The sequence below is a fragment of the Bos mutus genome, chromosome 16 (assembly GCF_027580195.1).
Source record: "Bos mutus isolate GX-2022 chromosome 16, NWIPB_WYAK_1.1, whole genome shotgun sequence".
Classification (NCBI taxonomy): Eukaryota; Metazoa; Chordata; class Mammalia; order Artiodactyla; family Bovidae; genus Bos; species Bos mutus.
Window position 1 is genome coordinate 934,324 of NC_091632.1, and position 14,002 is coordinate 948,325.

General features: G+C 47.1%; 1 protein-coding gene across 1 annotated transcript; it reads left to right on the forward strand.

Annotated features, from left to right (window-relative positions):
• The first annotated feature begins 1,238 nt into the window (after positions 1 to 1,238).
• On the forward strand, positions 1,239 to 13,517 carry LAX1 (lymphocyte transmembrane adaptor 1). Its single transcript, XM_005891890.3, is given in 7 exon segments — positions 1,239 to 1,472; positions 1,808 to 2,006; positions 4,504 to 4,613; positions 5,251 to 5,361; positions 6,021 to 6,106; positions 7,939 to 8,699; positions 8,701 to 13,517. Coding segments are annotated over 6 exon segments (1,308 nt in total). The 5' UTR covers positions 1,239 to 1,472; positions 1,808 to 1,917; the 3' UTR covers positions 8,852 to 13,517.
• The last annotated feature ends 485 nt before the right edge of the window (positions 13,518 to 14,002 follow it).

Below are 14,002 nucleotides of genomic sequence, written 5' to 3' on the forward strand. Positions count from 1 at the left end.
TCCAGTCCTGTGGCCACTGCTGAGTTTTCCAAATTTGCTGGCATATTGAGTATAGCACTTTCATAGCATCATCTTTTAGGATTTGAAATAGCTCAACTGGAATTCCATCACCTCCACTAGTTTGTTCATAGTGATGACTTCACATTCCAGGATGTCTGGCTCTAGGTGAGTGATCACACCATCATGATTATCTGGGTCATGAAGATCTTGTTTGTACAGTTCTTCTGTGCATTCTTGCCACCTCTTCTTAATATCTTCTGCTTCTGTTTGGTCCCTACCATTTCTGTCCTTTATTGAGCCCATCTTTGCATGAAATGTTCCCTTGGTATCTCTGATTTTCTTGAAGGGATCTCTAGTCTTTCCCATTCTATTGTTTTCCTCTATTTCTTTGCACTGATAAAGTGGTTAAAGGCAACACCAGAGCAATTAGGTTTAAAACACATATCCTGTCACCAGGAGTGAATAGTTTTCTTCTACTATCACGACGAATTACCTCAGATATCTGTTTTGTGTTTTGAGTGGTTGGTTTAATTGGTTTACTGTGGGGAGGGAAGGGGCACAGCCAGGGCCGGGAAACCCAGAGCTCAGTCTGAGGCCTGGGAGCCTCCTGTGAGGAGGCTGTTTCCCTCAAACATGGGGGCAGGAGAAAATAAGAGAGGATGGAAGACTCGGCTGACTCAAACAACCTGTGTAGATGATAAGATCACATAAGATAAGACCTTGAGATGGTCGCAGGCAGGGGGACGTTCTTGAAAAAATTTTTAAAGTAGCTGTCGGGGTTCTGAGGTTTGGTTCTGTCTGCTTTCCCACCTGCCATCTTCCAGATTCCCCATTCCCACGCCATCTGCCCTTGGCACCAGGTCTGGGAAGCCCTCTCGCTTCAATCCCAGCACAAGTGCTGCAGCAATGGATCACTCTTCACCCATGAATCAGCCACAGGCACCAGAAATCTGTATTGTTTCTAAAAAGCACCTTCCAGTGCTCCTCAGACCTGCTGAAAGAAACACGGTCAATCTGGAGGCTGATAAAACTCTCGGTATCACAGAAACCCAGGTCGAGCAATCACAAATACCCTATCACCTTGACCCCTCTTGAATCATGCTCCCCGCAGACCACAGTGCATCAGCCAGCCCAGGGAACAGGGTGCAGGCGCCCTTGCTTCTATCATATTGAGAGCTGAGCAGCATTTCCTGGGCCCCAGGCTTCATTAGCACGTTGGTGGTACTGCTTCCTGTAGCTGACTATCTGTTTCCATTCTGGCACAGTGTTTGCTCTCTTCTCTCTGCTTTGGGGGTTGGGGGAAGATGAACTTCTCAAGGAGCCTGTCTCTGCCCTCTTGGCCGTCTCCCTCTGGGCACCCCGCACGTCCCCGTCATAAGGCAGAGCGTCTGGCGTCCCCCTGAGCTGAGCTGGGGAGCTCCGCACCCAGAAGAGCTCTTCCCTCCTGCAGTCGGCATCGCAGCCACATCCAGGTAGAGCCAAACTTGTTGTTTTGTATTTTGGGTCAAGTCAGCCTGACATTTCAGGGACAGACGCAAGGTAGAGTTGGTTGCGGGAGAGAAAGTTCTAGAAAGAAAGACTAGAAGCTTTAGAAAGGAAGAAGTAAAAACCAATAGACTTTTTGTGATGGATTTTGATAAATAAAGATTTAAGAAGATGAAAATTTGAGAGTCAAAAGTTGTATGTTAGGGAATGTTCAGAAAATGGAGACCAGGAGGGTTTCTGTCATTCTTACTTACTAAAAAAAATGCTTATACTAGATGGGATTATATGTAAAACACAAACCAATTCTGCCTTTTCTCTTGAGAGTCAGAAGTTTAAGAAGAGATAGGAAAAGTGTCAGGCTGGCTGGCAAGCTGATGACAATTAAGAGAACACCTAGGAGGAGAAGCTGAAGCCAGAGAGGGTCGCAGAATAATGGATGTCACTACGTCAGCATGGTCAGAGACCACAAGGAGGATCTCAGAGCCCAGCACTCTGCAGGGAACCCTCGGCAGCCTGGACAAGTGAGTGCCGGGGGCGGTGAGTGCTCCCCTCCCCTGATTTAGAAAGGGGGTCCTGGTCTATCCTGGGAGGCGTCTACCCCAGCAGCCTTGCCATCCCTCACCAGGCTCTCGTCTCCTAAGACCACTAAACTCTTGGCTCAGAGAGGTTTGCTCAGAACTGCCGGGAGGAAAGGAATAGGTATTGCGAGGAGAAAGGAGTTGTTGGGAAGAGAGGAAATATGATAACACACCACTTCCTTAGAGCTGGCTTCCTGGCATGGCTGGGTTTCTCATGCTCAGAGGCCCTCATGGCAGCGCTTGAGCTTTCCTTTTTCAAGTCCCACCGATCACTCCTCAAAGAAACAGAAACAAAAACTAGTTTCTACTCTGATGGAAACAGACGGCCCACTTCTTACGCAGATGTGCTTTCAGGCCCTAAACACTTGCCATGAATAAAAACGGAATCAAAGATATGATAAAGATACATCCTTAGATCATAAAACCTCACAGAATTAATCATAGATGTAAATCTTACAGTCAAAACCTTCAATATTATATTAACAAAAAGTCCATCAATAGTTGAAACTTTGACGCTGAGAGGTATTGGTTTCAGTGCAATGATAAAAGCACAGCTCAACAGCAATAAATTTAAAATCACTGTAGTTTGGGGAGGTAAATGTCATGACCATGACAAACAAATACACGTCCCCTGATGGGGAATGAATTCATAAAGTGTCAGAATCCTGCAGCACTCCTCCAATACTATTTCTATATCCATTCATTTGATAATTTATTCATTCATTAATTTAACAAATATCCATCAGGTTCCTAGTGAGTGCCAGGCACTGCTGCAGGCACAAGGTGAACAGGACAGACAAAGACGACCTCCTGGAGGTTACAGCTAAGTGGGAGGGTCAGATACAAATAGATGAACAAAGGCATGGCCAGCATAACATCAGTCCTAAGTGCTATGAAGAAAAACCAGGGCAGAGTAAGGGGACTGCAGTACCAAGGAGGGCGTGACCAGGGAGGACCTATCTGAGGAGGTGACATTTCAGAAGAGACCTAAATTAAATGAGGGGATTGAACTGCGGGAGAGGGAGCAGCGGGACTGAGACAAGACTGTGCTTTGCTGGAAACAGCATGGAGTCCTGGTCATCAAGGTCAGAGGAAAATAGCAGGAAAGGAGGTCAGAGGCAGGCAAAGGCAGAAGAGAAGAGGCCGTGACATTCTCGCCTGTTAGGGACTATGGATGCTATCCCAAGTGTGATGAGAAGTCATGGGGGGTTGCAAGCAGAGGGGGCACGTGATCTGATTTAACCGTTTAGAGGATCACTCTAGCTCCTGTGTGAACATAGTATGCTGGGGCCCAGAGTGAAAGCAAGGAGATCATTAGAGAGGTTCTTGCAAAGGTGGAACTCACGGTGGCTCAGACTGAGGTAGTGGCAATGGAGGAGCAAGAGGTGATGCTTTGGGATAGATGTCCCAGTTGAGCAGATAAAAACTGCTGGTTAACTAGCAGTGGGGTGTGAAAAAGAAAACATTCAAGAATGGCTCCAAGATTTTTGACCAAGCCATTAGATGACAGGAAACATCAGAGGAACAGGTTTATGGGGGGTGGGGGGAGCACAGGAGTTCTGTTTTAAACATTTTTGTTTTGAGATGTCTATTGGGTTACCACATGGGAATGTCCCAGTATGAAATTGGGTGAACAAGTCTAGAACTCATAAGGACAAAAACCTTCCCTGATGGATGACCTGGTTTCTGGTATTTGGAGGGGCAGGACTGCTAGTGATTCATTCTGTAACCTCAATTGGCTGCTTCCTTTAGCCAAAGCAGAGCAGTAGCCCTGGCCCTGCCCAGGAATTGCAAATAGCCCAGTACTTAACCAGTGCATTTGCACTGGTCACATTCCACAGCAGAGCAGAGTGCTGCTTGAAGACCAGCTCCACAAGTTGATGCTACAGGGATTATTAAAATGCAAGCAACCTGGACTCTTGTCCCAGAGCTGCTCCTTAATTGTAAGTGGATAATCTCTTCCAAGCAAGACAGAAAGCTGAGGGGCAGGGAACAGGGCAAGCAGGAGCAAATGGATTTGACAAGTCTGGAAGACAGTGTGAAGCCATAGAAAGAACAGTCTTTGGGCCCAAACAGACCTAGATTCACATTCCATCATGCTCCTTCCTACCTCTGTGATCTTCCCTATGTTTACCTTACTGAGTCTAAATCTCAGATTCCTTGGTCACAAAGAGAGATGGATTGTTGTACAGATTAAATAAGCTTTAATGCAAACCACTGGCATCCAGTGAGCATTCAGAAGGGATAGCCCTTCTCCCACGTCCTCTTTCCCTCTCTCCATGAGGAGATAACCCGTTCTTCTACTGCGCAGCCCATCCCACCTCAGTTTTCCTTCCCTCGGCTCCCACCCCAAACCCTCGAGTCCTGCCTCTTGGAGGAAGCACTCCCCCCCACCCTCCCCGCCTCATGGCTGGATCGTGGCCCTTGGTTTTCCTCACAGGGCTGAAGACCACAGCAGCAGCATCTTTTCTGGGTTTGCGGCTCTCCTTGCCATCCTCCTGGTTGTTGCAGTTATCTGCGTCCTGTGGTGCTGCGGTAAACGGAAGAAGCGTGAGTCCCTTGTTTTCCAGAGTTGAGACACACTACGATCAACTGTCTAGTCTGGAATTTAAAGCCCAGTTCTCAGCTGGCACAGTGGTAAAGAATCTGCCTGCCAATGCAGGAGGTGCAGGAGACGTAGATTCGAGCCCTGGGTTGGGAAGATCCCCTCGAGGAGGAAATGGCAACCCACTCCAGTATTCTTGTCTGGAAAAATCCCATGGACAGGGGCCTGGCAGGCAACAGTCCGCGGGGCCACATGGAGTCAGACATGACGGAGCACAGACACACACATTGCCCTCCAGAGATAAACCGTTGCACCGAGGAGTCCTCTGTTCTTACCTGTGTGTTAACACAGGTCATTGTCTCCGTCAGGATCACAAGCTGTGGCTCTGAAAGCTCCGTGCTGAGTCGAACTTCATTCTGAAAGCCTTGCCCTGGTACCCTGTGCCCATTTCTGCTTCCTGCTTCTGTCTCCTGAGTCCCCTGTTCTTCTAGCTCAAAGGCATTGGTCAAGTCTGGAAACACATTTTTCATAATACATGGTGAGGGTGGGGAATATTTTCAGGCGCCGTCTCTTCCCCAAGGGTCCCCACATTCTGTGCAGCTAAGCCCAGCCATGACCTCTGTGTCTCTCATTGTCTTGTAGGGCAAGTTCCCTACCTCCGAGTTACCATCATGCCCTTGTTGACTCTGCCTCGACCCAGACAGCGAGCCAAAAATATTTATGACCTCTTGCCCCGAAGACAAGAAGAGCTGGGTAGGTTTTTCTTTCTCATCCATGGAATCCAGGCCTACAGAACTTCTGCCCCCAGAATATAGGTCTCACCTGCAAAAGCGGCTTTTTCTAAGCATGCTACCATCCTGCTCTTCAGGGAGCAGGCGAGAGGACGGGACAGACAGATGGCAAGGTTTACCTCCAGTGGGGCCTGGGGGCTTGAAGAGGGAGCAGGAAGTCATCAGGGTCAGGGATCTGGTTTGGGGTTTTCTCCAACTTCACTGAGAAATGATTGACATATGTCACTGTATGAGTTTACAGAGTACAGCATGATAATTTGATTACATAGACTAAATTTGGTTTTTCTTGATGTAGTTAGCTGGGTATGTCTAAAGTTGGGAAAGACACACAGGAGAACATGGCCTCCAGCCTCAAGTCAGGGAGGGCTCACCCGAGAAGACTCCGCCCAGCCAGCCTCCTCGATTCCTGTGTTAGTGTCCATTTGTCCTCAGCGAGCTGAGGAGTGTTCCTGGTCTCCCAGCTCATCATCCTTGAAGCCCTGACCCTCTCCCCACAGAACACTGGCCCCCAAATACCAGGTATCAGACAGGTCCACTTCACCCAGAATGTGAGGACTGAACAGGCTGAAGCACTTGGAGGACTGGCTGACTATGCTCAGGGTTTGCTCTCTGACCTTTCAGGAAGACATCCCTCAAGGAGCATCCGTATTGTCAGCACCGAAAGCCTCCTCTCCAGGAATTCTGACAGCCCTTCCTCTGAGCATGTGGTAAGAGTCAAGCGAAACGACAGTCCCTTTGGGAGAAATGACGTGTCTCTGGCAGAAGAGCTGAAGTGCAAGAGTCCTAGGTGTTGCTTCTTGTTTCACTATAAACGGCACCCCAGGCCCTATTAATAAATGGGAAGACTAGCCTCAGGATCGCCCTACCACCCAAGGCAAAAAATTTAGAAAGAGAAGAGCAAGTGCTTGAGATTTTAAGAAAGGCACCAAGGCACAAGTATTCATGGACACTTGTTGGAACCGAAATGTATTGCTTTAACAAAGACATGATAATGCATTTTTCCAAATAAGTGTTGTCTCCTGTACCGTAATTATCTTGGGAGGGTACATAAATTTTCCTACAGAGCTGTTGGTGCTCAAAGCACCCTTAAAGTTCTGCTTCGGGAATTACTTCCAAGCCTATGTCAAATTGTTTCAATCTTCCTCCATAGCAGTAATAGTCATAAGTCACTCAGCACTGTGACTGGTGTAAAAAGTGTTGAGCATGTTGGGGATACCTTTGCGTCTGGCTCTGAAGGCAGCTCCCAAGAAGGAGACGCACAGCAATGTGGGGCAGAGGGACTGTTCTGAAGATCAGGGCGCTCGTTTCTGTAGATAAGTCCTTATTAGCTTGTTTAAGAATTTGTTTCTTCGGTTTTACAGCATCCCTGGGTGAGTACGGCCATGGTGCCGCTGCTGCTGATTGGCTCGTTACCCCTTCTTTACCTGGAGCTGCTGATTGGCTCGTTACCCAGCCTTTCTTTACCCAGGGCTGCTGATTGGCTCGTTACCCAGCCTTTCTTTACCCAGGGCTGCTGATTGGCTCATTATCCAGCCTTTCCTTACCCAGGGGCTCAAGTTTGATGACCGCGTGGCCGTCTCCAAGTTGCCACATTTGCTTCCTCCTCCTCTCACGTGTCCCATTCTTAGGCTCTGGTCCTGCTTCTAAGACTTCCTAGGGCAGCAGGTCCAAGTGGCTATAAAAGAAAGAGTGGAGGCAATCCACTGCTTAAGCTAGTTCTCGGATTCAGCTGAGCCCTGAGGGGATTTTGTACCTAGAGTTTAGATCTCAAGCTGACTTAAACCTACAAACATGTTTGGATTGTACTCTGTGCTGTTTGAAGGACGTTTTGAACCAGTTGCCAACATTTAAAAACCTAAGAGATTTCACACTGAAGTCCAGATATTCAGCCTTTTTTGAAAATCAGACATTCTGGAAACATCAGACCAGCATTCCTAAATGACCATAGCTGATCTGTGTCAGCTGCACCCATACTAATAACAGCAAGCGTTTCGTAGTGTCTCCTTTGTGCCAGGAGCTAAACAGTTTACAGGCAGTAATTCATTTTTTCTTCACAAAACCTCATGGTATTGATATTATTATGATTATCCCCATTTTATAAGTTAGGAAGCTGAGGCACAGTGAGATTAGGTAACTTGTGTAAACTCAGCACAGAGTGGTGAGGCTAGGACTTGCACCCTCAGTCTGAACTGAAGCCTCTACCTTTAGCCACTATGCTGGGCCTAGCAATATGTTCTGGGGTGGCAGGCTCTCTCCAGTTCATAATACTTCCCCCACTGAACCCCCACAGTGTGGCCAGAAACTAGTTACAATTTATTGTCACATTTACACTGCTGCTTTCCTTAAACCCAGCCCACTTCACTCATCCCAACCTGGCATCGGAAGCCTTGTGATTTGAGACCCTGATTGAGAGCGTCTCTCTGCAGTGAAGAGCTGAGTAGAGGAGCCGTTAGATACAGTAGTGCCGGGTGGGGAGAAGGGAGGGCTTGTCCTTATTCCTACCCCTACTCTGTCACTCACCATCTCTTCTTACTTACAGCCCTCCCGAGCAGGCGACGCCCTCCACATGCACAGAGCCCACACTCACGCCATGGGGTATGCAGTGGGCATCTATGACAATGCCATGCGGCCCCAGATGTGTGGAAACCTTGCTCCCTCGCCTCACTATGTCAATGTCAGAGCTTCAAGAGGTTCCCCGAGCACTTCTTCAGAGGACTCGAGAGACTATGTCAATATCCCCACAGCAAAGGAGATTGCTGAGACTTTGGCTTCTGCCAGTAACCCTCCCAGGAACCTCTTCATCCTCCCAAGTACCAAGGAGCTGGCACCGTCTGAAGAAATAGATGAGGGTTGTGGGAACGCCAGTGACTGCACCAGTTTGGGGTCTCCAGGAACTGAGAACAGTGATCCACTCAGTGATGGGGAAGGGTCTTCTCAGACCTCGAATGACTATGTCAACATGGCAGAGTTGGATCTCGGGACCCCCCAAGGGAAGCAGCTCCAGGGAATGTTTCAGTGCCGCAGGGATTATGAAAATGTACCACCAGGTCCCAGTAGCAACAAGCAGCAGGAGGAGGAAGTGACATCCTCAAACACAGACCATGTAGAGGGCAGGACAGATGGTCCAGAGACCCACACCCCACCTGCCGTGCAGTCAGGGAGCTTCCTGGCTTTAAAGGATCACGTGGCCTGTCAGTCGTCTGCCCACAGTGAGACCGGGCCGTGGGAAGATGCAGAAGAGACGTCAAGTGAGGACTCTCACGACTATGAGAATGTGTGCGCTGCCGAGGCAGGAGCCAGGGGCTGAGCAGTGGCCTGACCCACGGCTCTTTCCTGACAAACTAGGGCCCAGCCACCCAGCCGGCAAGCCACATGAAGTGGCTGCTGCTGCCAGATTCACCCTTGATGACCCTGTATTTCAGTGGTTTCATTTGGTTAGGCTAAGGAGATGAAATGAGTAAGGAGCTAAGAGGGTCTCAAAAACAGAGTTTTGAGAAAGCCAGAAAGGAATTCTTCTCAGCAAGATTCTGTTACCTCTCGTACCAACTTAAGAATGTTTGCTGAAACTACCTTACAGAATTGTTAGGAGGTTAAAAAAGGAAGAGTCCTTTAGTGCGCACTGGAAACACGATGTAGCCTAAACTCATTGGCTTTGCTGATAGCAGCAGGCTGCAAAGCAAGAACACAGATTATTTGGTAATCCAGGCAGAGGCCAAAAGGAATGAAGAAATCAGAGTGGGGTGGGGAGGGAGAGTTTCCACTCTAGAATGAGTGTGGACCACCAAACGCTGGAGAAAATGCAGAATAATAATTCTCATCATTGCTAAGGGGATTGCAAGCCATAACCTTCCCTCTGGAAAATTGCTCATCAGTTTCTTATAAACATACACTTATTATATAACCCAGTCATTCCAGTATTAGGTATTTATCCAAGTGTAAAGTTTGTGTTCACAAGAGAAAAAAAAAACCTCATACATGACTGTTTATAGAGCTTTATTCATGACTGTGAAAACTTGGAAATAAGTCTTTCAACAGGTGAGTGGGTAAACAAGCTGTCCTATCTTCACACAATGAATTTATCCACACTCAGCTGTAAAAATGAGTGAAGTATAAAGGTTCATGCAACAACGTGGACAAATATTAAACACATTTTGCTAAGTGAAAGAAGCTATATGTAAAAATCTACATATTGTATGGTTCTACTTATATGACATTTCTGAAAAAAGCAAAACTGTAGAGGCAGAAAACAGATCAATGGTTGAGAGGTTTGGGAAGAGGGAACAAAGGAGCTGTACAAGGAAATTTTTAGGATAATGTTTCTATAAGGTTATTGATACTTGACTGTATGCACTTGTCAAAACACACACAAAAGCCCGTACAGCACAAAGGATGACTTTATTATATGCAAATTTAAAAAATTCACCAGGCTGTTGGGAGGCCCACAATATAATGCAGGTTGTACAAATTTTGTAAAATTTTGTAAAAATTGAATTGGTTTTACAAATGTATGACATAATCTCACTGAAGGGAGTGGGGGAAAATTGAGCTGGCCTAAGTAACTTTGGAAAACAATGTTTTGCTTGAAAATGTAAGATAAGACACAAAGAGCTGAACACAGACACTGGAGTGTAATTGATAAATTTGTGTCTCATGGGAATATAGTTTAGCAATTTTGAAACTAAGTATAGCCTGGAATTGAACAAATAAGTAAATATTACACAGGTAAGGAGAGGCAGGTTTCTTACTCTCAGAGAAAGAAGTAATAAATAAGCAAGTAGAAAAGGAAATACAGATGAGTGTACACATAGGCTTCCCAGATGGCACAGTGATAAAGAATCTGCCTGCCAACTCAGGAGACGCAGGTACGATCCCTGGGTTGGGACGATCCTGTGGAGAAGGAAATGGCAACCCACTCCGGTATTCTTGCCTGGGAAATTCCACAGACAGAGGAGCCTGGTGGGCTACAGTCCATGGAGTCACAAAGAGTCAGACATGACTGAGCACACACAGCATACCCACACACAAATACACAGGCTAGTTTATATATGGGAGAAGGCGATGGCACCCCACTCCAGTACTGTTGCCTGGAAAATCCCATGGATGGAGGAGCCTGGTAGGCTGCAGTCCATGGGGTCGCTAAGAGTCGGACACAACTGAGCAACTTCACTTTCACTTTCCACTTTCATGCATTGGAGAAGGAAATGGCAACCCACTCCAGTGTTCTTGCCTGGAGAATCCCAGGGATGGGGGAGCCTGGTGGGCTGCCGTCTATGGGGTCGCATAGAGTTGGACACGACTGAAGCAACTTAGCAGCAGCAGCAGCAGCAGTATATATATGTGTATTTCCTAACTCTGCCCACTAGAGGGTCTAGAAGCAATGATTCTCCAATTGCGATGAATACACTTAGCTCCCAGATCTTGGATTCCAAATATCATTGTCCAATAAAAGGAAGCAGAACTCCTTGGAGGAATGGCTGGTTTTAGAGCTGAGGCAGGAAAAATACAAGATGAGTTTGAGCACTGTATAGAAAAGGAAAGAAAAGAAAGAAACAAGGGATCGGGGAAGAGAGAAGAAAAGGTGAGGCCATGTCAGAAGGAGCCGAGAGCACTCTCAAAGGTACTAGAGCAATTTAGGCAATAAAAGCAAATGTTTATAATGCAGATTTATAACTCAAGGGATAAAATAAATATCCATGAATCCCTAATAAATGGTAAAATTAGCAGGTGGCACCTTATGGAAAAATAAGATAATTTCATAACTTCAAAGAATCTCCCTTCAAATGTTTATTCACTACCGTGATGGTTTTAACGTTGATCCACAAATTATTTGATACTTCCCTTGGCACTTGATTCCCTTTGCCTTTGGTGTGGGCTGGATTTAGTGATTCTTGTCTACGGAAAAGAATATGGAAAAGAGAAGATAGTAAATCTACAGTGGAGAAACCTGTGTATATGTAGGCTATTATATATGTAGATTTCCTCTGTCCACTGGAAGGTCTAGGATCAGTGACGCTCCAGTAGGAATGAAGGCACTCAGCTCTCAGACCTTGGTTTCTAAACTTGGTAAGCACCACCTTAACCATGTGATCAAGGTCAGCTCACCACTGGTAAGCTATGTTGGACTTCCCTGGTGATCCAGTGGCTAAGAATCCGCCTGCCAATGCAGGGGACAAGAGTTCGATCCCTGGTCCAGGAAGGGTCCACATGCCAAAGGCATCCAAGCCTGTGAGCCATAACTACGGAGCCCACGTGTGGAACTACTGACGCCCTCATGCCCAGTGCGCGTGCTCTGCAACAAGGGAGGCCACCGCAGTGAGAAAGCTGAGCGCTGCAGCTCGAGAGCAGCCCTCACTTGCCACCCCAGAGAAGGCCCACTCACAGCAATGAAGACCCAGCACAGCCACAAATACATACATAAAAGTTGTGCTGCTCTATGACCAAGGACAAGGGTGCTTCACCTCTGTGGTATTCTTCCCTAAAAGCCACAATCCCAGTCTTATCGTGAGAAGCATCCAAAAACTCAAATTGAATAACATTCAACAAATACCTGACCAGAACTCTTTAAAGTGTTAAAGTCATGAAAGACAAGGGAAGCCTGGAGAAACTGTCGGGCCGGCAGAGACCAAGAAGGTGTGATGACTAAGTACGTGATGCCTTGGATTGGATTGTAGTACATGAAAAGGACATTAGTGGGGAAAAGGTTAAAAAAAAAAACAAAGAAAAAAGTCCATATTGTAGTCAGTAGTATTGTATCAATGTTAATTTCTTAGTTTTGACTGTGAAGAAAGCTGAGCGCCAAAGAATTGATACTTTTGGACTGTGGTGTTGGAGAAGACTCTTGAGAGTCCCTTGGACTGCAAGGAGATCCAACCAGTCCATTCTAAAGGAGATCAGTCCTGGGTGTTCTTTGGAAGGAATGATGCTAAAGCTGAAACTCCAGTGCTTTATGCGAAGAGTTGACTCCTTGGAAAAGACTCTGATGCTGAGAGGCATTGGGGGCAGGAGAAGGGGACGACAGAGGATCAGATGGCTGGATGGCATCACTGACTCGATGGACATGAGTTTGAGTGAACTCCAGGAGCTGGTGATGGACAGGGAGGCCTGGCGTGCTGCGATTCATGGGGTCGCAAAGAGTCGGACACGACTGAGCAACTGAACTGAACTGAACTGAACTGAACCAAGTTATATAATTAGCATTTAGGGGAAGCTGTGTGAAAGGTACAGGAACTCTCTGTACTGTCCCTGCAACTTTTCTGAAAGTTATGCCAAAACAAAAAGTAATTTTAAAGCATGGACAAAGCTGTGAGTGAAGACTTCTAGGTTCATTCCACTCAAACAAGTGTGCCTTTGTTCCTTTTTCTGCAAAAAGGGACATAATGTAAAGCACACGCTGCTATCGTTGCTTTGGATATTTGTGTTCGTCTTCTGCATGGTTCTGTTAATGTATGTACTCAGTCTCTCCTATCAAACTGCAGTCCCTTTGTCTGTAGGAAAATATAATTAAATCCGTTGTATTCACCCTAGTTCTGAGGACAAGCCCCAAGATACAGTCAGGTTATCAGTAACTGACAGGTGATGTGATTTCAGTGCATGTCGTTATAAAATGTTGAGTGATGTTTTTCTGTAGTTCAGGCATGGAGGCCGAGGCTTAAAGCTAAGCATCAAAGGTGTGAGAACATCCCACGTTTCTGAGTTCAGAGCACCACCAGCTGTTAGGGGTCAGCCAACAACCCTCTGGGCTTACTGAGGACAGGAAAAGAAGTCCTAACGTGCACTGCTCCCCACGACTGCACCTCCGCTCCGCGGGAGAGGACCGAGTGTGGCTGTGGCGAGCCTCTGAGGACACGCTGGTCGGGAGGAGAGTGTCTTTCCTCCTCACTGCCTCCGTCCCCAGGGGCGGGAACCATCTCACCATCTCTTCTGTAGGGTACCTGATGCCCAAGGAAAAGGAGAGAGTAGAGTGTGTGCCAGAACTGAGAGGAAGGGCCTTGGAGGGGCTGACTACACACTTCTGGGCATGGCAACTCTAAAAGTGTCACCAGAGGAAGGCATCTGGGCTTAGGTCATTTCATTGGTACCATGTCAACAGGGTGCAGGGCCAGAGACTTCTAGGATAAATCTGTGTATATAACATAGATAATATAGAACATCGGAAGTGGCTTCACAAGCACTTGGGTAGGTGCTAGAGACTGCACATTTGTGTGCCCCTAAAATTCATATGTTGAAACTTAATCTCTGTTGTGATAGTATTTGATGGTGAATGCATGCTCAGTCGCTTCAGTCATAGCCGACTCTTTACGACCCCATAGACTATAGCCCGCCAGGCTCCTGTGTCCATGGGACTCTCCAGGCGAGAATACTGGAGTGGGTTGCCATGCCTTCCTCCAAGGGATCTTCTCGATCCAAGGACTGAACCCACATCTCTTGTGTCTCCTGCACTGCAGGTGGATTCTTTACCACTGAGCCACCGGGGAAGCCCCATTAGAAGGTGAGGCCTTAGATGATCAGGTCATGACAGTGGAGCTCTCATGGATGGGGTCAGTGCCGTTGTAACAGAGGCTCCAGGGCCTCTCACGCCTTCTGCCTTGTGAGAACACAGCCAG